The sequence below is a fragment of the Rhinolophus sinicus genome, chromosome 2 (assembly GCF_057876585.1).
Source record: "Rhinolophus sinicus isolate RSI-liver-muscle chromosome 2, RSI-T2T, whole genome shotgun sequence".
NCBI classification, from domain to species: domain Eukaryota; kingdom Metazoa; phylum Chordata; class Mammalia; order Chiroptera; family Rhinolophidae; genus Rhinolophus; species Rhinolophus sinicus.
Genome location: NC_142502.1, coordinates 7,871,661 through 7,895,550, shown reverse-complemented (window position 1 = coordinate 7,895,550; position 23,890 = coordinate 7,871,661). Strand labels below are relative to the sequence as shown.

Here is a 23,890-nt window from a genome sequence, read left to right as displayed (position 1 = left end):
CGAGAAGCTTTCACAGCCAGATTCTGATTGATTGTCTGTGAAGAAATAAGAAATGCTTCCTTTGGTTACTGTGGGTCAGGCTACCCTGTGTTGGCCCTAACGAGGACAGAGATACTGCAGGTGCCACCACTGCAAGGTCTGCTCGCCTCTGTCCTAGACAATGTGAGCGAAAAAAAGTGTTCCCTTGAAAACTTGGGATTTGTGCCAACAGGGAGCCCTTACGGGAGTATTTGGGAATAACCATATTAGGGAACAACCGCTCGTGAAATAGCTGATTCTGCAAGCATTATTTAAGATCCCGCTCAGATCTAGTTTTGAAAGGAAACAGCCTCAAATGCAAAAAGTGCTGGTCGTCATCTGGTTTAGGACTGTGGTATTTTTACCCTTCCATTCGTTAATCACAGATGAGCCCAAGAGACTTGCGAGTCTGTGTCCAAATCTGTCCATGACAAAGAAGCTCCTGCTTGAACTTCACAGGTGACCAGTTGGGATTCAGTGAGAGGCTGAGGTGATCACATTAGATGACTAACATTAGGTGGCTAGTCTTTTAATTTATCTGCTTCTTGTATAGGTTCTGCAACGGGGACTAGAGGAGTAATAATCTGCTTCGGCGATTTACTCAGGCGTTTTCACCTTCCTCGCCCTCCTCCCCTTCACCATTTTTCGTGATTGTGCGTCTGTGTGTGTTTACTTCGCAGTGGTGGCCTGTGTCTGGCCAGCTCAGCTGACTACAGACAGGATCGTGGTTTGACTCGTTGCTGAATTCTTAGCTGCTCTGATCTCTTTTCCAGTCTGAGACCTCCCTGCATCTCCAGACCTGTCTGGGATATGAATGCTTTTGGCTACAAGGGTAATGAGCTAAGAGTATGAGAGAGGAATTCACTGAGACAGGTCACCACCATCAGGAAACAAACCCCAGGAAGTGAAGCTGATTTATCAGAGGGAGGCCTCCTTGGTTCCACCATGGATATTGCTATCAACTCCCCTCATCTAACCGTTAGACCTTGTCCGGCTTGAAAGGACAGAAAAAGCATTCTTGGAAATAGGACAACTAGGAGATGTGACACCTCAAAGGAGCGTGAATTCACCACCCCTTTAATCTGTCCAAACTCCCCTGGGTTTTGACCCTCTGCTTTACTTCAGGGGAAACTTCTGTTAGATGCCGAGTGCTTCTTCAATTTAGTAGATTAGATATTGGAGTTTCTGGTTCTGTGGCTGCAAACATTTCCCTATCTAACTCATAACCACAGTTGAACATTGTATGTATTGGCTCTGCTTGACAGTGACTGATTATCAGATTTTATAAATGTGCTGTGTATGATTTCCTTGTTCTAGTTACTAAGCACTGGAAATAATCATTTGCATACTAATCAGAGAACACAATAGTTTCTAACAACCAGATGAAGGGGAGGAAGTTGGTTGCTGTCTCTGAGAACCATTAGAACTTCATAGGCAATGATAGGCTATGCCTATCATTAAATAACGTGTGGATTGGCATTTATTTGTGAATTTACTTACACTGACAGCGTTTGTAAGCATTAAGTTTGAAAACTCCACTTGAGTTTGTAGAGAGCCTGCCTAAAAGAACCTAATGAGGGTTTCTTTCAGTAAATACTTTAACAAAAGAGAATTTCCCATGAGTTGAAGTTTTAATTTTTCTTAAGTTTACATAACCAAGGAATTGACAGGTTTGTGGCATATTACTATTTCGGGTATGAACAACTGATAAGAATGGTGTGTTTACCTTTTTACATCCTAAAAGGATATTAACACTTCTAAGTTTCTCAGGTTCTTTGAGGTTGAGGGTGGTTTCTCCAGGAATTTGGGGGCTGTCAAGAGTAAAACATACTTTAGGACTTCGGTTTCAAGCAGTGATCCTGTAAAAGTGCCCCCACCTCCGCTGCTCTCTGTGGGACTCAGAAGGAGGGAGTACATATGTAGTCCTGCCGTAGGGAGCCGCTCTCAGACCAGCTGGCTAAGTCATCTCCCGGGTTTCTCATGTGGTCCACTAGGGCCCCGGTCCCCGAATCTCCACTGAAGCACACTCATCCCAGGCACCTTCTCTGCTGGCTCTTGGTAAACGTGCTTAACTTAAACTCACCTGAAACTAAACTAAGAATGATCTTCCTCTTAGTAAATAGCATTGAATTTTTTTTTTTTTGGTAGCTATTCCTTCATGCTATTGCTTCCCACAAAGAAAACCGTGATAAATTATTATATTTTATTTTTTTAATTAAATTTACTGGGGTGACATTGATTACTAACATTATATAAATGTCAGGGGTACAACTTTATAATATAATATCTGTATACTCTACTAAATTGATTCCTTTGGTAGCAATTTTGTTTCTCCTTGTTTATTCAGAAAACATTAAGTACTTACTACATGTTGGGCACACGCATAGGTTAATACGTATATATTACGTATACGTAGTTGTGGGGGCAGAGCCCCAGAAAGCAGTTTCCAGGCTCTCGGCCTCACATAGACAGGTGCTGGCTCAGGTAGTAAATGGCCATCAACTGTGATTGGATGGCCATCAGCTGTGGCTAGTTGGCCGTCAGCTGTAACCAGTGAGCCATTGGCCACTAATATAACTGCTGTGGCTGTGCTAGCAGAGAAGAGGAGAAGAGAGAGAGAATGGGGGCTAGCAAGAAGATGGCGGATGGGCTGGCAAGCGCGGATGGCGGTTTGCGGACAGTGTGGATCCAGCCTCCAGTGAGAGTATAGTGCCGCCAGAGAGAATATAGTGGTATGACTCCCCTACTTATGGCTCCGTGGGTGTTCCTTTTTGGCCTCACCATGTCCTGCGTTCTTGTATGGGGAGCGGGAGCAGAGACCCTCAAGGCCGCCCCGCATGACAGTAGTACATATATATACAGTAAACTATACCCAAGTACACATCCCCTACTTGGCTGCTAACTAGTCACCTCACTCCACCTCTCTGGGAAATCTGTAAAGTTAGGTGTTGGGTCAGTCATCCGAACTCTGAGGTCCCTTTCAAGACTAATATTTTGTGATACCATCTAAGTACCTCTAATAAGCCTGATACAACTATCTCTAGCTGAGGTTTCCTTTCTGCTTATTTTTCAGAAATGTGAAAATAAAAACTGGAGAATGGTTCTTTGAGGAACGAGCCAAGAAATTTCCAAATGAAGGTAAATGCTCTTCAAATCTTTGTTAAAGTAAAATGATATATTCCTAGTTTTAAAATAGTCAGTTCAGACTTTCGAATATTAAAAAAACTGTAAGGACGAGGTAGGTAGGCCTTCAGCCCGTCCTCTGGCCCATTTGTTTGTGCTTCCCTGCCTCTGCCCCTAGACTCCTGCTATTCCCCACCATTGCATGTGGCACCTCCCTCTCTACCCCCATTTCTACCTGCTGAAATCCACCTGTTGACGTGAAGTTTCCCTGACTTCCTGCTTCTGGGAGCGGTGTCTCTGTCCTCCGAAACAGCAGCAGCTCTGGTCCGTACATCCCTTCCAGCACTGTTGACAGAGCCTTCCGTTATATCATTATTTGTGCACTTCTCTCTACAAGCAGGGACTGTGCTTTGAAATCGTGTTAGCCCCTTACAGCGCCAAGCACAAAACCTTGTTTCATGGTACTTGATCAAAATGATTGCATAAATACCTGGAGACCACAGCAAGGGGATCACATTAGAACTGAGCAGACGACGCTGATGCTGTGAGCACATGTTGTGATTACATGAGTGGAGGTGTGTGTTCCATGTCTGTATACCAGAAATGTCTTACCAAATATTTGCAAAGTTGATGTAATGGTGTGATCAGTAGCTGGGACCATGGAGAGCATTTGCTGTGCTTTGGCTACAGGAGGGCCATATCAAAGGGAGTGAGCGTTACCGGTAAGAGAGTAACTTATCAGGGGCACCCATGTGTCCTCAAAATAAACTGGGGCCAGCAAGCTCTGTGAGTCACATCTGTCTATGTGGTAACGGGTGGCACCCCAACTCTGCGATGTGTGACAAGGGAGCCCAGACTGACCCAGAGGGAAGGAGGTGGCTCAAAACACTTTTTTTCCCTTGGAAAGAGTGACAGTTTGAGGTAGAGATATAAGCTATTTAGCATCAACCAAAAATGTGTTGGCAAACAAAGGAAGATTGGCTTAAGCGTTAGCGCTCAGCTTTTATGAAAGACACTGGTAAGCAAGATTTGTATTCAGTGGATTAAATTCTCACCTACATTCTATTCCTGACTCTTCTTGCTCAAGAAAAAGCAATGTTTCTGCTGCATTTATTATAAATCTAGAGGAAAAGATACCGCTAATGGGAGCGCTTGAGCAAAAAGAATGCAGCAAGTGTGTGTGTGTGTGTGTGTGTGATTTCATTAGATGAGGGTTTCTCAACCCCTTTTCCTGCCTGCCCTCTCTCCTGCCCCCCACCAGCCTTGTGAACACTTTTTTCCCTAAATACTGTCCGTTCAGGAAAGTTTAATATCCCAGATATATTGCATGTTTGTGTATGTACTGAGTCCTTATGGAGCATGCCGCAAACCGTTGGCATAGCCAAGGTTTTTCCATCCTCCAAGTATCAGTTTTTGCTGTTGGCTCCATCTAGTGCATAGTCTGGGCAGAGCAATGGCAACTTGGGGTCTTTCTCTAAGTTTTGTTGCTTTGTTTTGTTTCTTTTAAAACAGTTTTTTTGCTGGAGGGGACGCTACCATCTTCAGGTGGTAGATAGATTCGCATTTTTTTTCCCACTCACTTCTAGCTCATAAGCAATAAGACTGCAGGAATGAAATTCCTGTTATTTCTCAGTACCAGCACCGTGAAGACATTACCTGGAGTTTTTTTTAATTACATTTTTGGAAGTTTTCGTATCCTTTTATCAGTTAGGTAACTTAATATGCACGCCAGGATATGTGTGTGTGCTCCCGTGTGTGTGCTCCCGTGTGTGTGCTCCCGTGTGTGTGCTCCCGTGTGTGTGCTCCCGTGTGTGTGCTCCTGTGTGTGTGCTCCCGTGTGTGTGCTCCCGTGTGTGTGCCTGCGCGCATACACGTTATCATCCTGCCATCTCTTCAGCTCGCTTCCTTTCCAAAGGTGGCTCACCTGAGGTAAGAAGCGGAGCAGGAAAGAAATGAGACTGACCTCCTGACTTTCTCTTTCTTGTCCAGTGACTTTCTACAAGAATGAAACCATCAGTAAGCAGAGAACCCACCAGAGTAGTGAAAGACAGCCTAAGCATAAATCATTCTTTTGGGGGGCAAAACAAACCAACAACCAAAAGCCAAATCCTTCCCCCTCTACAGTGCTCCCTCAAATGCTAGGTGTGTCATTTGCTTAGTGTCCGATTTCAGTCGAGTTGGGCTCACAGAGCGTGAACAGAGAGTGCTGTGCTGGGGCCACACACAGGTGGGGTGGGGGTAGGTAGGAGACAGTCGGGAAAGGCAGTCAAGGTCAGATGGGGGAAGGGTGATCCGGACCTTAGCGGGAGCTCTGTCTTCCTTACGTCTGTGCCCCTCAAGAGAACCTGGCACAATAATTGAGCTGAATCGAATTTGTGTGTTGTATCAGTTGAGGGCCAGTTAGGAAACCAGGTGGTGATCTGAACAAAGAGAAATTAATTTTCTTTGGAGGCCTGGAAGGAGGAAAAGGGAACCCTGAGGGAACACAGAGGTGGTAACTGCAGGGAGCAGACGCCACCCAGGCAGGGCCAGTGCTGAGTGGATGGTGACAGGAACACAGGCCAGCAAGAAGAAGCCAACCCCTCCCTCTCCTCCTGACTCCGGTCTCCCCCCAGCACCCCCACCCAGAGGCCCTAATGGGGAGCCAGCTGCAACCTCCGCTCTCTGCATGTGCAAGAAAGGTTGTGAATCTGCATATTATCTCAGGGTTTTGTTGCGATGGTGTGAACAAGGCTCTTAGTGGAGGCTAGAAAAACAAGATGGTGGTTCAAGCCACGAAAGGGTAGGAGACAGCTCACATCTGTGCTTCTTTCTGTGCTATTAGTTATCTATTACTGGATCGCAAATTCCTCCAAAACTTAGCGGCTTAAAACAATTCACATTATTATTTCATATGGTTGCTGTCTTCAGCTGAAGGCTCGCCTGGGGCTGCAGATCTGCATTCTCAGGGGCTCTACTTTCTCTCTCCATCAATATCTTTTATGACCTGGCTTCAGAAGTCACACCCTGTCATTTCTGCTACATCCTATGGTCACACCCACCAGCTCTACGAAGGGTGGGAGGGGACCGCACAGGTGTGACTAACAGGAGGTAGGAATCATCGATTATATCTGTGATCAGACTATATATAGGTTTCTGTCTTGCTTTTAAAATTCATTTAGCATAAACTTCCCTACGCTATTAAGACTTCTTCCAGCATGTATCGGCAACTGCATAAAGTACCTCAGATGGATGTGCTACCATTTATTCAACAGGTTCCCTCTTGTCAGTGAGTGTATCATTCAAATTTTCATATGACAGAAAACTCTGTGAGGAACGTCCTGTACCGGTATCTTGGCATCTCGGTTTGTTTCCTTCAGATAGCTTCTTAGAAGAGCAACTGGCCAAATGTGCGAACACTTGAAAGGCTTCACATGTGTGACAAATTACCCTCAGGAAGGGTGTGCTCATTGGCACCACCTGACAGGCCATGCGAGTTGCCCTCTTACCACACTCTGGCCCCATTTAGTCCTTCAAACGTCATTCAAATTACATTTGTGGCTGTTCTGAACATAAAAATAATATATATTCATTTTAAAAACTGAGAAATGAAGACAAGCATAACAAGTAACGTTAAAAATACTGTGACTTCACCCTGAGAAAGTTAATCTATCGTTAACATTTTAGTATCATTCCTGTTCTTTAGGCAGCTCCCTGGCCATTCTGCCACTGTCACCTCCTGGCCCTCCCCCAACACACTCTCACCCCCACCCCATGCATTGGGCAATCCCCACACAGAGGGCTCTTACTGTGGCTTCGGGACCTCTGCTCCAGGATCAGCTGAGAGCTATTTTAAATTCAATATTCCTGACTCAGTGGGACCAGGTGGGACCCGTGAGTGTATATTTAGCAAGTCCCCAAGTCATTCTTTTTATGCATTTGAAATTTTGGAGCCACTGGTAAAGTAGCAAAGTTAATAAAAAAATTACAATGGACATTTTCTAAATCACTGGGAACTAGAAAACAAACTGAAAAACCCACCTTTAGGATTCTTTCGGTATCTGCTAAGCATATGAAGATAGTGCCCTCTTCTGGCTCCTTGCTGTAAATGCACATATTTTATTACAACCACATTTTATTGCTTGATGTATTTGAGCTTAACAGCAAAAAGATGACAGTGTTTCTATTTTTAATACTAATACTTCTTCAAGTTAAAAATGGTTGAATGTAATATGTAAACAATCTACTGTGACTTTCACTTTATTGTTAGTAATTGGGGAAGTAAAATAATTTAAGAAGGCTGTACTTTAGCATAGCCTCTGATAATGGTCTCAGTGATCGATTATATAATTAACCAGGATGATACTGTGTCTAATAATTATGAAGGAAAATAATGTTTATTGCCTCCTCCCAGTAGTAAATGTTATTTAGTCTTCAAGTGACTGCAGAGTTTTATTCTACACGGGCAGCTAGGATACAGTCCATCTGATCACAGGGCCATCGGGACAGCATCCGACGGCTGTATGGGCTTGAATCATTCAGGGCCATGAATTAAGAGAAGTAGCTACAAGTAAATAGTAGTGACTCTGTCTCCAGGCCCTGCCTTTATTTCCTGTCTACTTGATGGCTCAGTAAAGACCTCCCACCCCTGGAATTCAACAGATGACTCTACAGGGATGGTTTAGTAAACCTTTCTGTGAGTTACAAACCGAGTGCCTCGTTCGTGTGTTTACTTTCGGGAGAGGGTTTCTTTATGAAAGCATGTCTGTTTCCCAGACATAAAGTTTTGTATGTGTTTTTGTCTTATTTTAAAGAAAATGTTGGGGCCCGGCCCAGTGGCTCAGGTGGATGGAGCGCGGTGCTCCTAACGCCAAGGTCGCCCATTCGATTCCCACATGGGCCAGTGAGCTGTGCCCTCTACAGCTAAGATTGTGAACAACAGCTTTACCTGGAACTGGGCTGCCCTGAGCAGCTGAGGGTCGGCGTGAGTGGCTGCCGGCGACCATGGGCTGCTGTGGGCTGCTGTGTGCTGCCGTGGGTTACCGTGTGCTGCCATTAGCCATGTGCCGGTGGCCAGCGTGAGTGGCCGGCATTCAGGCTGCCGTGAGCTGCTGTGAGCGGCCAACAGACGACCGGTGACCGACTGCCTGGGGTGGGGGGGGGGAGGGAGGCGGAAGAAGGCGGGAAAATAAAAAAAGAAAATGTTGAATATTTTCTTCTTACTACTCTCCTTAAGAAGAAAGACAAAATGAGCACCAGCCTACAAAAGGGAGTGTGTGCCCTAGAGGTGACTGTCCCAGCTGGCTGGATTGCTTGTCATGTCCCGGACAGATATGCAGACCGGTCCATTTAAACTGCTCAGAGACTGTGAAGTCAGGTTTTATGATTATGTTGTGGAGTGAGACTTCGACCTTCAAACCTTTTGTTCTCCAGGTAATAATCTGTTGGACGCAGGTTCTTTTTTCTAGTCACCTTTGATTTCATGATGCTTTTGGCTTTGTACATAGTAGCAACTCAAACTTGCATTGCTTAGCTTGCCCAAGGCAGTTTAAATGCATCAGTTCTATATGTATATTCACAAATGTCTCACCAGGAACTTGGCGAGTCCCCGAGCCTTTCTGATTCCTAGCGTTCCTACTATATCTGTCTCTACCTCTCCCACAGGCCTCTGTGCCCTGGTTACCCCCACTTGATGATGAGGCCATCTTAGACAACCTACATCTTTGGTCCTGAAGTGTTACGGTATGACCACCTCATTACCCACTTGCTTGTTGCTTTTAGCCTGGAGGGGGATCCATGATTAAGTGGGCTAGTTATTAGGCTAGTCAATATTTTATTTTACTTAATACTCCCTGCTCTATTGGAGGTCAGCAAACTATTGCACTCAGGCCAAATCTGGCCCACCACGTGCTTTTGTAAGTAAAGTTCTATTAGAACACAGTGTGCTCACCCCTTTTCGTCTGTGACCACTTTGGCAATACAATGATTGAGTAGTTGCAAACAGGGATTGTATGGCTGGCAAAGCCTGAAATTCTCTACCTAACCCTTTACAGGAAAAAGTTTGCCCCCTTTGCTCTAGATTATCAGCTGATAAAATGTAGCAACTTTTTGATGACCATCATCGTTTTTTCTATTTAAATGAACAGAGTGGGAAACCAAGGTGAAATAGGTTTTCTGAATGAAGAATTCATGTGTTTATATATTTAGACCAAATTACTGATTAGGGTAGTTTCCAGGGAATTACCTTGACAATTGGATGTTAAACTATCTCTTTATACACGAATACATTTTTTAAAAGACGAGGCACATATATATTTAAATCAAATAAATCGTTTTGAATTTAAGAACTCCTCATTCATTTTTTGTGTTGTAAAATACACATAATATACATTTACCATTTTAACCATTTTTAAGTGTACAGTTTAGTAGCTGTCAGTGCATTCATGTTATTCTGCAACCATCACCACCATCCATCTCCAGACCTTTTTCTTCTTCCCAAACTGAAACTCTGTCTCCATTAAACAATAACTGCTCATTACCTGTTCCCCCAGCCTCTGGCAGCCATCCTGCTTTTTGTCTCTGTGAAAGTGATTAGTCTAGATACCTCATATAAGTGAAATCATATTGTATCTTTCTTATTTTACTTACCTTCAGGGTTCATCCATGTTCTAGCGTGTATCAGAATTTCATTCCTTTGTAGGACTGACTGATATCCCATTGTATGTATACACCATATTTGTTTATCCATTCATCCATTAATAGACACTTGTGTTGTTTGGACCTTTTGGCTATTGCAAATAATGCTGCTATGAACAGTGATGTACAAATAGCTGTTCAACTCCTTGCTTTCAGTTCTTTTGTGTTTATACCCAGAAATAGAATTGCTGGCTCAAATGGTAATTCTTTTTTTTTTAAAGATTTTTTTAATTGGGGAAGGGGAACAGGACTTTATTGGGGAACAGAGTACTCCAGGACTTTTCCAAGTCAAGTTGTTGTCCTTTCAGCTCCAGGTCCAGTTGCTGTTTTCTAGTTGCAGGGGGCACAGCCCACCATTCCTTGCAGGAGTCGAACCGGCAACCTTGTGGTTGAGAGCCCACGCTCCAACCAACTGAGCCATCTGGAAGCTCAGCGGCAGCTCAGCTCAAGGTGCCGTGTTCAATCTTAGTTGTGGGGGGCGCAACCCACCATCCCTTGTGGGAGTCGAGGAGTCGAACCGGCAACCTTGTGGTTGAGAGCCCGCAATCCCTCCAACTGAGCCATCTGGCACTGGCCCATGTGGGAATCAAACCGGCAGCCTTGGGCGTTAGGGGCACGGAGCTCCAACCGCCTGAGCCACCGGGCCAGCCCTCAAATGGTAGGTAATTCTATGCTTAATTTTTTAAGGAACTGGCATACAGTTTTTCTGTAGTGGCTGCCCCATTTCATGTTCCCAACTAGCAGTGCACAAGGGTTCCAACTTTTACACATTCATGCTAATATTTGTTTTTGGTTTTGTTTTGTTTCTTATGATAGCCCTCCTAATGGGTGTGAAATGGTATCTCATTATGGTTTTTGTCTTCTTTTGTTTTCAGTCATTCAATCAGCATGTGTGTGTCTGACAAGCCTGACATTTATTCTTTTTTTTAATGAAAATGTTTACCATAGTAAGGTTCGTTAACACCTCCTTCACCTCACATAATTCCTATTTTGTTGTTGTTATGGTGAGAACATTACTGCTCTACTCTCATAGCAACTTGCAAGTATGCAATACAGTATTGTTACCTGTTGTCACCATGGTGGCTCTATATTAGATTCCCAGAATTTATTCATCTTACTACTGAAAGTTTGTACCCTTTGACAAGCATTCCCCATTTCCCCCCACCCCTCAGTCCGTGGCAACCACCATTCCACTCACTACTTCTATAAGTTCAGTGTTTTTAGAGTCCACGTATAAGTGATATCATATAGTATTTGTCTTTCTCTGTCTGATTTATTTCACTTGACATAATGCCTTCAAGTTCCATCCATGTTATTGCAAATGGCAGGATTTCCTTTTTATGGCTGAGTAATATTCCACAGTATGTATGTGTATATATATATATATATATACACACACACACACACACATACATATACATATACCCAGGTATAATATAATATAATACCTGGTCTTATATTAATTTTTGCTCCAAAAGACGCATTAGAGCTGATTGTCCAGCTAGGTCTTATTTTCGGGGAAACACGGTATATATAACATTTTCTTGATCCATTCATCTGTCGATGGTCACTTAGGTGGTTTGTGAATAGTGCTGCAGTAAACGTGGGAGTGCAGATACATCTTCGAGATCCTGATTTCATCTCCGGATATTTTCCCAGATGTGACATTGCTGGATCATATAGTAGCTCTATTTTTAATTTTTTGAGAAACCTTCATACTGTTTTTTATAGTGGCTGAATCACTGTGGTGTTGGTTTGCATTTCTCTAATGATTAGTGATGTCAAACATTTTTTCATTGATTTATTGGTCATTTGTATATCTCCTTTGGTGAAATGTCTATTTGAGTCCTTTGCCCATTTTTGAATTGGGTGTTTTGTTTGTTTCTTGAAAAAGAAGAACAAACCTGGAGTACCCACACTTCTTAATTTCAAAGCTCATTGCAGAGCTATAGTAATCCAACTAGTGTGGCACTGACAAAAAGACAGACATAGACCAATAGGATAGTATGGAGAGCCCAGAAAAAGACTCTTGCATATATGGTCTAATGATTTTTGACACGGGTGCCCATATCATTCAATGGGGAAATGGTAATCTTTTCATAAATAGTGCTGCAAAAATCTGCATATCCACAAGTAAAAACATGAAGTTGAACCCTTACCTACCACCATAAACAAAATTGACTCAAAACGGATCAAAGACCTAAAACGATAACACTCTTAGAAGAAAACATAGGGGGAAAGAGGACACTGACTTTGATAATGATTTCTTGGATATGCCACAAAAGAAAAAATAGACAAATTGGAAAAACTTTTATGTATCAAAGGACACTTTCAACAGAGTAAAATGGCAACCCATGGAATGGGAGAAACTATTTGCAAGTCACACATCTGATAAAGGATTAATATCCAGAATCTTTAGGCTAGAAAACTCCTAAAACCCACATTCAATTTTTAGAGAAAATCAAAGGATGCTGAAAAGCAGTTTATACCTTTTTGTCCCTGGTACTCAACACACCTGGACCAGTTACTGTCAACCTGAAGTATATCTTTGTGGAAGAGTTACTGCTCAGGTCTTAGTGGTTGTTATTCACATGAAGCTGTCCAGAATTTCTGCTGATAGAGTAGAGGGAACTTAATTAAGGGAAAAATTATTTTCTCTCATGCAGCTAAGCAGAAGAGTAATGTCTAGTGGCAGGATGGGAGATACTTCTTGCCAACAGGATCGTAAATTTATTGTTAATTTTTGTTCTCCTGGAAAGCGTTAATTGCTGATTCATACTCATGTATTTTATCTTCTTTCATCCTGGTGTAGTGTCTTGGCCCCAGTGTTATCTAAGCTCCAAACTTCTATAAAGAATTAAAATACACCCAACAAGCCTCTGGAATCCAGCTCTGAAACCATTTATGAGAGGAAATGATGATTCTTTACATGACAAGGGATTTTTAGGTCAAATTTTTTCCATTTTGCATATGTAAGCCAAAAATTGGTTTAAAACTTTATTGTCCTAAAATATACTGTAATTTTCTAATAGCCCCTGGTGGTATTCACCTTTCTTTCAGCATTTGGAGGATACTTAAGCTCCAGTGTGGGCCAACTGTCAGGACTGTCACATACAGTTGTGCAGGTTGGGCACTGCACAAAGGGAGCCACATCTAAGAGGGGACTGTTCATGTCATGCACATCCTAGATTTGTGTGTTTATTGTGATAATTTTTCTGGCAGATGCAACAAAGTGTGCTGTTCTACCAAAAGCCATATATTATGACCAACCCCTAAGGGTGGACATAAATGATCTTGAGGGAGGAACATACTGCACAGTTCCCAGGGAGGCTCCCTGCAGGTAGCCCTGCTGTGCTTCGCTCTGGGTCACCTGGAGCTCCAGGATATGCTTTCCTACATAGGATGCTGCCCCCGGTCTATGGGCAGCAGCAGAGACGTGGCTGTAAGCTGGCCGCCCTTCAGCTCGATGGCCTTATCTGTTAGCTCCACTGCTGTCTGGGTGCGCATGACTTTCCTTCATGAAGGGCTGCTGTGGGGCCTGACAGTGTAAGAGGGGGAGTTAGTGGTCATGTCTTGGAAGAAGACCAACCCACACAGTTCAGGGCGTGAGGCCCCTCGGCCACCATGAGAACAGGGTTTGGCTGGCTGACTGAGCTGCACTGGGGCATTCCAGGGCGTCCGTCCTCTGCCCTCTTTCCCATGAACCATGTCACCCAGAGAGAAGGGTAGGGGCAGCAGAGCAGGGCGCCTACTGCAGGAGCTGCTATCAGAGCAGTGGGAGGCTGACACTTAGTGTGCTTGACCAGCGTCACAACGGAACCCAGCTGGAGAGGGGCACCCATCGTGTAGGCGTAGGTAGGAGTATCCGACATCAGTTGCCTTGTCCCTATTTCTTTTAGTTCGAGCGATGGGTACATAGATGAATAACGACTTGCCACAGAAACATCTCCCCCGTTGCAGGACTGGTTTTTGATCTGCAAACCACAGCTCCTTGTGGAGTTTATATGGCTCCTTACAGCACCATAAGCTCCTGCTAATGAGCAGAGGTTGTGTCCCCTGTATGCTTATCTCTGCAAAGTTCCTGTGAATTACACTCAATTAATGCGGATGAATGGATGAAACTATATGTAAGCTAAGTTGTGAAAGAACGGTGCCCTTGTTTTCATGTACATTTGGTTGTGCCGCTCAAATGAGGGAATGCTTATTGTTATTGCTAAAACAGTGCTGGTTGCTATTATATTTACAACCACCGTCTGTGCACGGCAAGCCCTCTGCTAGGTGCCCGGAAGACCGAGATGCCTAGCTGAGGCTCGTGTCCTCAAATGTTCACCATGTAGTGGGGGAGGCAGACCTGCTCGTATATCCAAATGGTTACAGTGCCGTCAGACGAATTTTAATGAAGTGTGCATGGCCTCCACGAAGAGACCAGCCTGGGGAGGGCAGGTGCAGAATCCCAGAGAATAAACCACTAGAAGGGGCGTGGGAGAAGTAGAGGGTGTGGGGCGTGTGCGAAGTCCGGCTTGACCAGGACCTGTGAAGGGGCTGGGGTGGCAAAAGTGATGCCGGAGAGGTAGGTAGGGACAGAAGCTGCAAAGGTCCTCTGTAGTATTTTCCTTGGACTGCAAACTGGGCGCAGAGATGTGTTGTCTCCCAGTTCTGGAGACTGAAGTCCGCGTGGCAGGGACCACGTGTCCTCTGCCGGCCCTAGGGGACTCTTTCCCTGCCTCTTCAAGCTTCTGTGGGTTCTCGGCAGCCTTTGCTGTACCCACGTCACTCCCGTCTCTGCCTCAGCTGTCTGATGCCGTCTTCACATCGTCCTCCTTTTGTATGTGTCTGCCTGAGTGTCCCAAATTTCCGTTTTTATAAGGACACCAGTCATAGTGGATTAGGACCCACACTGATGACCTCCTTTTATCTTGATCTGCAAAGACTCTATCTGCAAATAAGGTCACTTTCGCAGGTTCCAGAGGTCAGGACAACTCAGCTCATAGCAGCCTTGGATGCTGGTAGAGCACATTTCAGTTGTATCCACATGGGCAGTGAGTCACAAGCAAAGGAGTGACAGGACCTGTGTGCGCTCTGGAGCTGGGAGAGGGGTGGGGGGCTAGGAGAGAAGGGCAGAGAGCTGAGCCCAGCAGGGCTATGGTGGGTGCTGCTGGGCCCCTCTTTCCCAGGGGCCGCACACTGAAGACAGGATGCCTCTAACACAGGAGCACATGTCTTGTTTCTGGGAGATTTAAATATGTATGACAAGCATGAAAACATAAAATGAGGAAGTCTTACAGAATTTTCAGGCAAATTGGTCATTCGTCTATATAAGGTTGTTTTCCTCCACCACCACCACCACCACCACCCATGCTTTTTATTATGAAAATTTTCACACAGGAGCAAAAGTAGAGAGAATATTAAGCCCACATATCGGTCACCCAACCATTATTATGTTGCTTTTGTCATCCGCTCCGTCCCACCCCACCTTATTTGTGCCCAGCTTTGTAGGCAAGTGGTGGTGCAAAAGCCAGCTTTGTCAGCTTTGTGACTTTGGGTCCATTACACAATATCCCTGAACCTTGGTTTTCATTTCTAAAATTGGGATGACATCTAGTGATGACCTAATACGGTCGGCAGCTAATAAATGTCAGCTGTGCCTTCCTGAATGCAGCCTGGAACCCTCTTTTTCTTACCAAGGCCCCCACACAGCTGCTCCCCAGTAAAGCCACTTTCCTAATGAGGCAGCCACCGAGCAGGACAGCAGGGCCCCTTCCAAGCAACCCGCCTCTATGGAGACCTTGAGGAGCATCCTTCTATGAGCATTTCCTCCCAGGAGTTGCATGCATTTTTTTCTTTTAATGTTAAAAAGTAAATATTTAGTGCTTTTTGAGGAAGCCTCTGGTAAGAAACAACAGAAGAATAGAAGAAGTAAAATGAACATAAACGGCCAATCGGACAGAAGCACAGGGCAGAGTTTCTGAAACTTCAGTGAGAGGTTCTGAAGGGCTGCGCTGGGTCTGGGGCTCTGCATTGCTGACAAGCTCCCCACTGGTGCCAGCTGGGAGCCACCGCCCACACCTGGAGTAGCAGGGACGCAGGGCAATCGCTGACCCATGGGCCAAACCTGTCTTTCTGCTTGTTTTTGTAAATTCTGAGAGCTAAGGATGGATTTTATGGGGTTTTTTGTTTGTTTGTTTGTTTGTTTGTTTGTTTGTTTTAAGATTTTATTGGGGAAGGGGAACAGGACTTTATCGGGGAACGGTGTGTACTTCCGGGACTTTTCCAAGTCAAGTTTTGTTGTTCTTTCAATCTTAGTTGTGGAGGGCACAGCTCAGCTCCAGGTCCAGTTGCCGTTGTTAGTTGTAGGAGGCACAGCCCACCATCCCTTGCAGGATGGCAACCTTGTGGTTGAGAGGACGCGCTCCAACCATCTGCATCTGGCCACCCGGGAGCTGAGCGGCAGCTCATGGACTTCATTCTAGTTGCAGAGGGCACAGCTCGCTGGCCATGTGGGAATTGAACCCGCAGCCCCATTGCCCAGAGCCTGCACTCTAACCAACTGAGCCACCCGTCCACCCGGATTTTACATTTTTAAATGATCAAAAAGTCAAAAGAATAATATTTGTGACACATAAAAAGTATATGAAATTCAAATTTCAGTGTCCATCAAGTTTTATGGGAACACAGACACACCCAGTCTTTAATATTGTCTGTGGGGGTGGTGGGTTAACCCAGTTGGTTGGAGCGTGGTGCTAGTAACACCAAGGTTGCTGGTTCAATCCCTGCATGGTCCACTGTGAGCTGCGCCCTCTTTAAAAAGAAACAAAAAAAGAAAGGTTGTCTGTGGCTGCTGCCACAAGGGCAGAGCAGAGTGTTTGGGACAGAGACCCTGCGGGGCGCAGAGCCTCACACGTTTTACTGTTTGACCTTTACAGAACGGGTGCACACACCCCACAGAGCAGGCAGCCAGGCCCAATGTTGCCACAGCCAGCAGGGGGCAGCACAGAGCCACTTGCGGGACCGTGTGGAGGGCCAGGTCTTCCCCTGGACTTCTGGAGGGGTTTTTAGAAATTCGGCAGAGGGGCACTAAGCTGAGGTTCAGGATGGAGATGTGGGCCTGAGGTAGGAATGCTTGGGCAATTAGCGTAAGATGAAGTGAGGGGTAAGTGGGAGTAAGAAGACAAGGCCCAGGGTAAGTAGAGTAATGAGAAGCTATTCAGTGTTGCTGGAACAGAAAGGACAAGGCCTGCAGGCCATGGGAAAGCAAGTCTGACAGGTGAGCCCAGATGGGGTGTGGGGAACCCAGGGGGAGAGGTAAGCCCAGGTGGGGTGTGGGGCCTGGGGGAGAGGTGAGCCCAGGTGGGTGTGGGGCCTGGGGGAGAGGTGAGCCCAGGTGGGTGTGGGGCCTGGGGGAGAGGTGAGCCCAGGTGGGTGTGGGGCCAGGGGGAGAGGTGAGCCCAGGTGGGTGTGGGGCCTGGGGGAGAGGTAAGCCCAGGTGGGGTGTGGGGAACCCAGGGGGAGAGGTAAGCCCAGGTGGGGTGTGGGGCCTGGGGGAGAGGTGAGCCCAGGTGAGGTGTGGGGACCCACAAATGCGATTTGGGGTTTGGACATTAGCAGGCATAGGGAGTCGCTGAAGGGCTTCAGGCAGTGCATCTGCTGTAACTCTCTGGCTGTGCCTCTGAGACGCTGTCACAACAATCAGGGTCAAGATGGTGAGGGCTGGAGCAGGCAGGGGCAGCAGGAGGGCCCAGCGGCCACTGTGAGCTGTGACACAGCCCAACCACGGGGGCCTCAGGATTCGCTGTGCCTGGGTCCTCCAGCCTCGCCCAGGACAGGCTGGATAAACAGTGTGGCTATCTTTGTTCCTTTCTCCTTCTCATGTTTCTCTCTGCTTTCACAACCAGCATGATGCAGTTAGGACGACTATGTTTTTGCTTCTGGCCTTGGTCTTTTCTTTCCGGTGGCTCCTGCACACGTGGGATTCACCATTACAAGCTGGTTCTGCTAGTTTAGTGCTCAGCCTTTTCGTTCTGATTTAGGGAGTATTTCTTCATGGGGGAGGGGGAGCACAGACTCCTTTTAGAATCTGGTGGACACCATCATGAACCGCAGAAATATATGCACGGGCAGGTGGACTGATTCAGAGAGGTGATTTCAGGGCCCGTGCCTCCCCTGCTGGCCACCAGAGGTGCGGACCCTGGCCTGGGGCCGTGCAGTTCAGAGTCAGCTGTGTCCCTCAGCTGTCTCCAGGCTTCGGTTTGGGCCTTGATATGCGACGCTGTCTGCCGACTCCCAAAGGACTCCCTGCCCATCCTGATTTCCTTACTATCCCTGCCCTTCCTCAGGTCTTATGAAGATGATGCAAATATGTAAGTCTTTCTTTGGAATGGATGTAAACCGTCGGAACGCACAAGTCAGGCGCTAGACAGACTTCCTAGGATGGCAGGCCTGGTGGCTCGGTGTTGGGCTCCGGGGAGCCCTCTGGGGAAGGTCCCTGAGCAGGAGACTCTGCTCTCTGGCCTCCAGGCTGGGTGGCCTGACCTCTCCCTATGCATTGGGCCAGGAAACATTGTGTTCGCAGAAATTTGAACGCATAAAGTTCTATTTTGGGGGTCTTAATACATCATAAATCCCCTTTCCTTGAAACAAAAAGAGTACTATATCAGATGCAGTCCTATTTAGGAAATTATTAACCTCTATAGCTAGAAATAAGTGGATTACATTTTTTTAAAAGATTAATTTAATCTTCATAACAAGGAATATTTAAAGGAATATAGTCATTCAATTATGAAATGTTTCCAAAGAACAAATGGAAGCTTGGAAGCCTGAACTATTTTTCAAAGTTTCCCAATTTAGAAAATTTAATCCGACAATTGTCACCGCAATAAATTTAATTTAAAAAAAAAAAAAAAAGAAAAAAAAAATTTAATCCAACCTCAACTTTTAATAAATGCAATCATTCCCGGCAATTATGGTCTCTTACTGTGTGTGTGTGTGTGTGTGTGTGTGTGTGTGTGTGTGGCAACAGCTTTCATGGAATATAATTTATGTAGCATAAAATTCACCTGTTTTAAGTGTATAATTTAATGATTTTTAGTAAATATACAGTTATGGAACTGTCATCACAATCTGGTTGTAGCACATTTCTATCACCCCCAAATTGTCTCTTCCATTTTAATCGCAAGAAGTGATATTAGAAAAATAATCACTTTAATTTATTACTTCCTGTATTTGCATCATATTCTTACTACTAATGACCTTTATTGATATCTCTTCCAGGCAAACATGACACAGCTGGAGCAAAGCTTTTGCAATCTTATCAAAAATTGAGGTGAGTGTTGTAGAAGGGCAGGCTGTCCTGGGCCCTCCCGGAACACAATGGACCTGCTGAAAGAAGTTTTCCATCTCCTTCCTGCCTGACTTTCAGAGGTCACTCCTTTGGAATGTGACTTTTTTTTTTCCTAATGATAAAGTACCTGGAAAATATTCAAACAGAGATGTTTCCAGACTCTTATGAAAAGCCTTCTAGGAGTTAGCGTAGTATTTTCTCACTAAACATTTTGGTTTGTTACTTAAATTCTCCTGAAATGTCATAAAGAAACAAAATATTTTTTTATTAAATTTTATTGGGGAATATTGGGGGACATTATGTTTCTCCAGGGCCCATCAGCTCCAAGTCGTTGTCCTTCAATCTAGTTGTGGAGGGTGCAGCTCAGCTCCAAGTCCAGTCACCATTTTCATTCTTTAGTTGCAGGGGGCGCAGCCCACCATCCCATGTGGGAATTGAACTGGTAACCTTGTTGTTAAGAGCTCACATTCTAACCAACTGAGCCATCCGGCTGCCCCTCCAGAAGCTCAGAGGCAGCTCGTTGTCTTCAATCTAATTGTGGAGGGTGCAGCTCACAATGGCCCATGCGAGAATCTAACCAGCAACCCTGTTGTTCAGAGTTCGCACTCTAACCAACTGAGCCATCCGGCCACCCCCCAAAATATTATTTTTGATGGCATGTTAAATGAAATTCTAAATCCAGCCTTTGCTTTTATGATTCACTCATATGACAGTTGTGGAATAAATGTTGGCGGATTTGAAGAATGGCCTGTGTGATGTTAACATCTTCACACAAAATTCTGAACACCTAGCAGTCTTGGCGCTGGCAATAATGCACACACCTGATTGCACTGAATTTATTAAAATATTACTGAAAGCTCCCCACTAGCCACTATTTTTGGGGGGCCATGATGAGATTTTCTCCAATCTTGGGACTTCGTCATTTTTGACTCTCCCATTTTTTTTCATCACTTCTTTTAGCACAAGCTTCTAATTTCTCTCATGGTTGAATTTACATCCACGGCATCTTTGGAACTTATGCTGGTGTGATTTCCACTGAGAGGACACACAAGTCCACAGGGAGCACGTGTGTGGGGCTGGAATGCTGAGCAGCCAGGCTGCACAGTGGGGCCCTGCTCCCGCCACTGTGGCTCAGCACAATGGCAGCGTGCACGGCCCAGACCCGAGCCTGCACGCTACTCGGTTCCCACATTCAGACGCTAGACAGTAATGCCCTGCACACAGCAGTAGATCCAAGCAGGGCTGCTGGGCCCTCTGCTAAAAAGTGAGGACATTAAAAAAAAAAAAAAAGGTAGAGGACTTGAATTATAGGATGATGATGAATCTCGTACATTTGTAAGACTAATGCTCGCATAGTTCATAACCCACTTCCTCTTCTTGTATTTTTCCTTGGCAGCAAAATTTCTGTGGTTCCTCCTACTCCACCTCCTCTCAGTGAAAGCTGGTGCAGCGGCAGCCCTGGCAGGGTAATGTGTTCTGTGGGCTTCCCCAGGAAGGGGATGGGAAGAAGGACAGGAAGAGACGGGGTCTGGGGGGTTGGGCCGAGACCCTCATGGCAAAGAGATCCAGCTGTGGCTGGAGCGGGTCATGAGTGAAGGCCCGACTGGGGGTTGGGCAGTGCTGGGCCCTGCCCAGTGTCCGTGTGCCTGCCACCCTGCTTTGGGGGCCCCGGGACCATCCGCATTAACAACTGACTCATCTTCTGCCTGCACCCCACGACCCCATCTCTGTACTCTGCTTCTTTCATTGCCTCTCTTCCCTAACTGTGCTCTGTGCCCTTGAGTGTGGGGGTCTGGATAAGGCAGCAGTGTGTCTGGGGCTCTCTGGGGGTCCAAATGGTAATATAGGTGAATTCACATGTATGTGGGAGTGGGATTGCCTGTGAAAATGTGTGTGTGTGTGTCTTCTGAATGTTTGTAGGCACAAATGTAAAGTAGACCAGGACCATTTTTGTCCAAAGAAGTGAGCTGTATTATTTTGGGAGAATCACCTGGGTTCCCACCTGGGAGGTAGAAATAATCATACTTGTCTGGCTTGCCTCCCATGGCTGTTGTGAGAACTAACGAAATAATGTTGATGCTGGTACTTGGAAAGTGCAATGGAAATGCATGGTCTTGATTATTTTCATTATTATTATTCTGTGAGTGAAAGAGGGTAACAATATCTGTCTGTAGAAGGGTATACACATCTGCGGGTGAGAGAGAGAAAATATACACATTCTTTTTTCAACTTAAACTGAGACCCTGGAGTGACCTTCAAAATCCTGCTCTATTTTCTCCTTGAGATTTTAAATCTGTTTGAGCACCAATGTGCTCAGGGTACATTTACTGAATGAATAGACAGATGGATGGATGGATGGATGGATGGATGGATGGATGGATGGATGGATGATGGGTGGATGGATGGATGGATGGATGATGGATGGATGGATGGATGATGGATGGGTGATGGGTGGATGGATGGATGGATGATGGATGGATAGATGATGGATGGATGGATGATGGATGGATGGATGGATGATGGATGGATGGATGGATGATGGATGGATGGAGGGATGGGTGATGGATGGGTGGATAGATTGAAGAGGGAAGTTATTTTCTTTCTGTTGTTTTTTCTTCCTTTTTCTTCTCTCTTCTGCTTTGAGAGGTGGAACTAACCCTTTGCTCCAGGCTGGTCACCTTGTGCCACTGTGAGCTCCTGTATCACATGCATTCGGCCCGTATTGGCGTCCCCTCTGCATGGAGTTGGGGTGGGGTCATACATGAAGGAGATTAAAGAAGCAGTCATTTACTTGTGTATCATCTTTGAGCCAATGAAATGTCAGTCATTATTTCTAAGAGGCAGTTGTTACCTTGTCAACAACCCCTTGATAAAGCTCCTTCCTTTAATGCGGGTGTTGAAACTCAGGAGAAAAGCTGAGTAAAGACAACTTTTGCCCGCTGAGAGGACAGTGCCCTCTCCACTGCAGACATGCACATGCAGCTTCAGCACCCATGCCCAGACGCACATACGCCCGCACACCTGCCCGCATCTGCTGGTGTTTGGGGGTTGGCAGCTTGGAGGCTGCTGTGGCAAACACAGGCCGTCAGACATAACTCTCATTCTCTCTCCTCTGTCTCTGTTTTAGTTACAGGAACTTCGTCAGTTTAAAGGATTTAATAAGTCTATGGAAAATTTGTTTTTGTCTGTTACCACCCACATGAAAAGTAAGTGTATGCCTCTCCCTGTGTTCTCCCCATCACCCTCCTCCCACCAGTGGGCTGGCCAAACCCACTGGCCAAGGCTGTGACAGAGCCCCTCTCTGTCCCTGGCCACTGGGAACGCCACAGCCCGTTGCCCTTGACGCCACCACCCACAGAGCAGGCCTCTGGGTCCCTGGGGAAGAGGAGACACTCTTTAGTTCACTAGGCTGGATCCGTCCCCCAGCCCCCAACTCCAGCGCTTGGCATCCTAGCCTATTCCAAAGACCAACACAGAAAATGGAGAGATATGATTCCAGTAAGTTGAAAACCAGAACCTTTCATGCCAGGCGGGACCCTATATCTGTCATTTACGTTCCTGTTCTCCTTTTTTCCTCTGTAAATTTATTTTCATCAATTAGCAGTAATCATGTGACTTGTAGGCACATGGAACCCTGGACTACTGCTTAGAAATCTTGTCTCTTTCAATGTTCTTTCTGCTCAGACATTTTTTCCTGTTTCTCTTAAAATGAAAGTCCAAGAACCCACCCCGTCTTGGGCCTCCTAGGGTGCCCAGAGCAGGCCAGGCATTTGGAGAAGATCCTTACTAGGAGCAGGGTCTTGGGTGTCCGTTCTCTCACTGCTTCCGCTCGGCTTCCGTTCATCACCCCCTTCTCTTGCAGTTGCATGTGGTCAGTCTCAGTGTTGTACCTGGGCTCTGAGACAACCTTACAATTTGATTATAATTAGTCCTCTGTATTCCCCACCAGCCATTCTAAGCTCTCCTATGAAGACAATTGAATTCAAAGCCGTTTTTCAGATAAGCAGACTGTCTTTCAACAGTCTGTCCCCCTCTGCTTCAGAAGTGGGGAGCAGCCGAATTTCATGGCCTGTGTGCTAATAGAGCTTGGAGATTGAAAATCACCCCTGTCACCGGCCGGGCTCTGGGATGACATCCGCCTCTGTGTGCATCAGCCTGGGACACAGACTGTAGCAGCCGCCTGCATTCTGAGCAGCTGGCTCTTCTTCTCTGACACAGATGTGGACCTTCTCTGCAGCTCTCTACACACACAGCCTCTCCCCAAATTCACATGGCTTATGTGATTCCCTCCCACCAGTGCTGGTGTGGAATCACGCCTCAGAGTGAACGACTTTGCAGTCCCTCAGCCAGATCCCTGGGGAGGCAGGATGCATGTTTCATCTTGTCCCACTCATGCCTCCTCCACTCGCTGGGACCCACACATGGGTACACTTGAGTATGCTGATGCCCCATAGCTAAGTCACACGTTTGAGACTTGCCAGTTTAATACCCGAGGGTTCTGACCACGTCATCGTTATAGAACAGACCCAGGGGGCAGCTAGAGCGAATCCCCGGAGAACTGCAAAAGAGCAAAGCAATGTCCCATCCCTGCCATCCGACATCAACTGAAGCCCCCTAATTTGCGACCCCTCCTGCCTGTCCAGGGCTTCACAAGACACCCAGCCCTCAGCCCACAGGCAGGGACAGAAAACCCAGTGTTTGGGGCCCTGGGGACGACAATCTGCCAAGACCTTCCCC

At 45.9% G+C, this 23,890-nt stretch overlaps 1 protein-coding gene across 4 annotated transcripts in view; it reads left to right on the top strand.

Moving 5' to 3' along the window:
- Positions 1-23,890, top strand: part of SYTL3 (synaptotagmin like 3) — a 79,483-nt gene that overhangs the window by 22,875 nt on the left and 32,718 nt on the right. For 2 of the 4 annotated variants that reach the window (XM_019749458.3, XM_088795321.1), the window contains 4 exons: positions 3,092-3,156; positions 19,084-19,135; positions 20,550-20,619; positions 22,281-22,359. In XM_019749458.3, coding sequence (XP_019605017.3) covers positions 3,092-3,156; positions 19,084-19,135; positions 20,550-20,619; positions 22,281-22,359 — 266 coding nt within the window. Of the gene's footprint in view, positions 1-3,091; positions 3,157-16,885; positions 17,081-19,083; positions 19,136-20,549; positions 20,620-22,280; positions 22,360-23,890 lie in introns of those variants that run through there. The other 2 variants (XM_019749481.3, XM_019749468.3) reach the window with 2 other exon arrangements.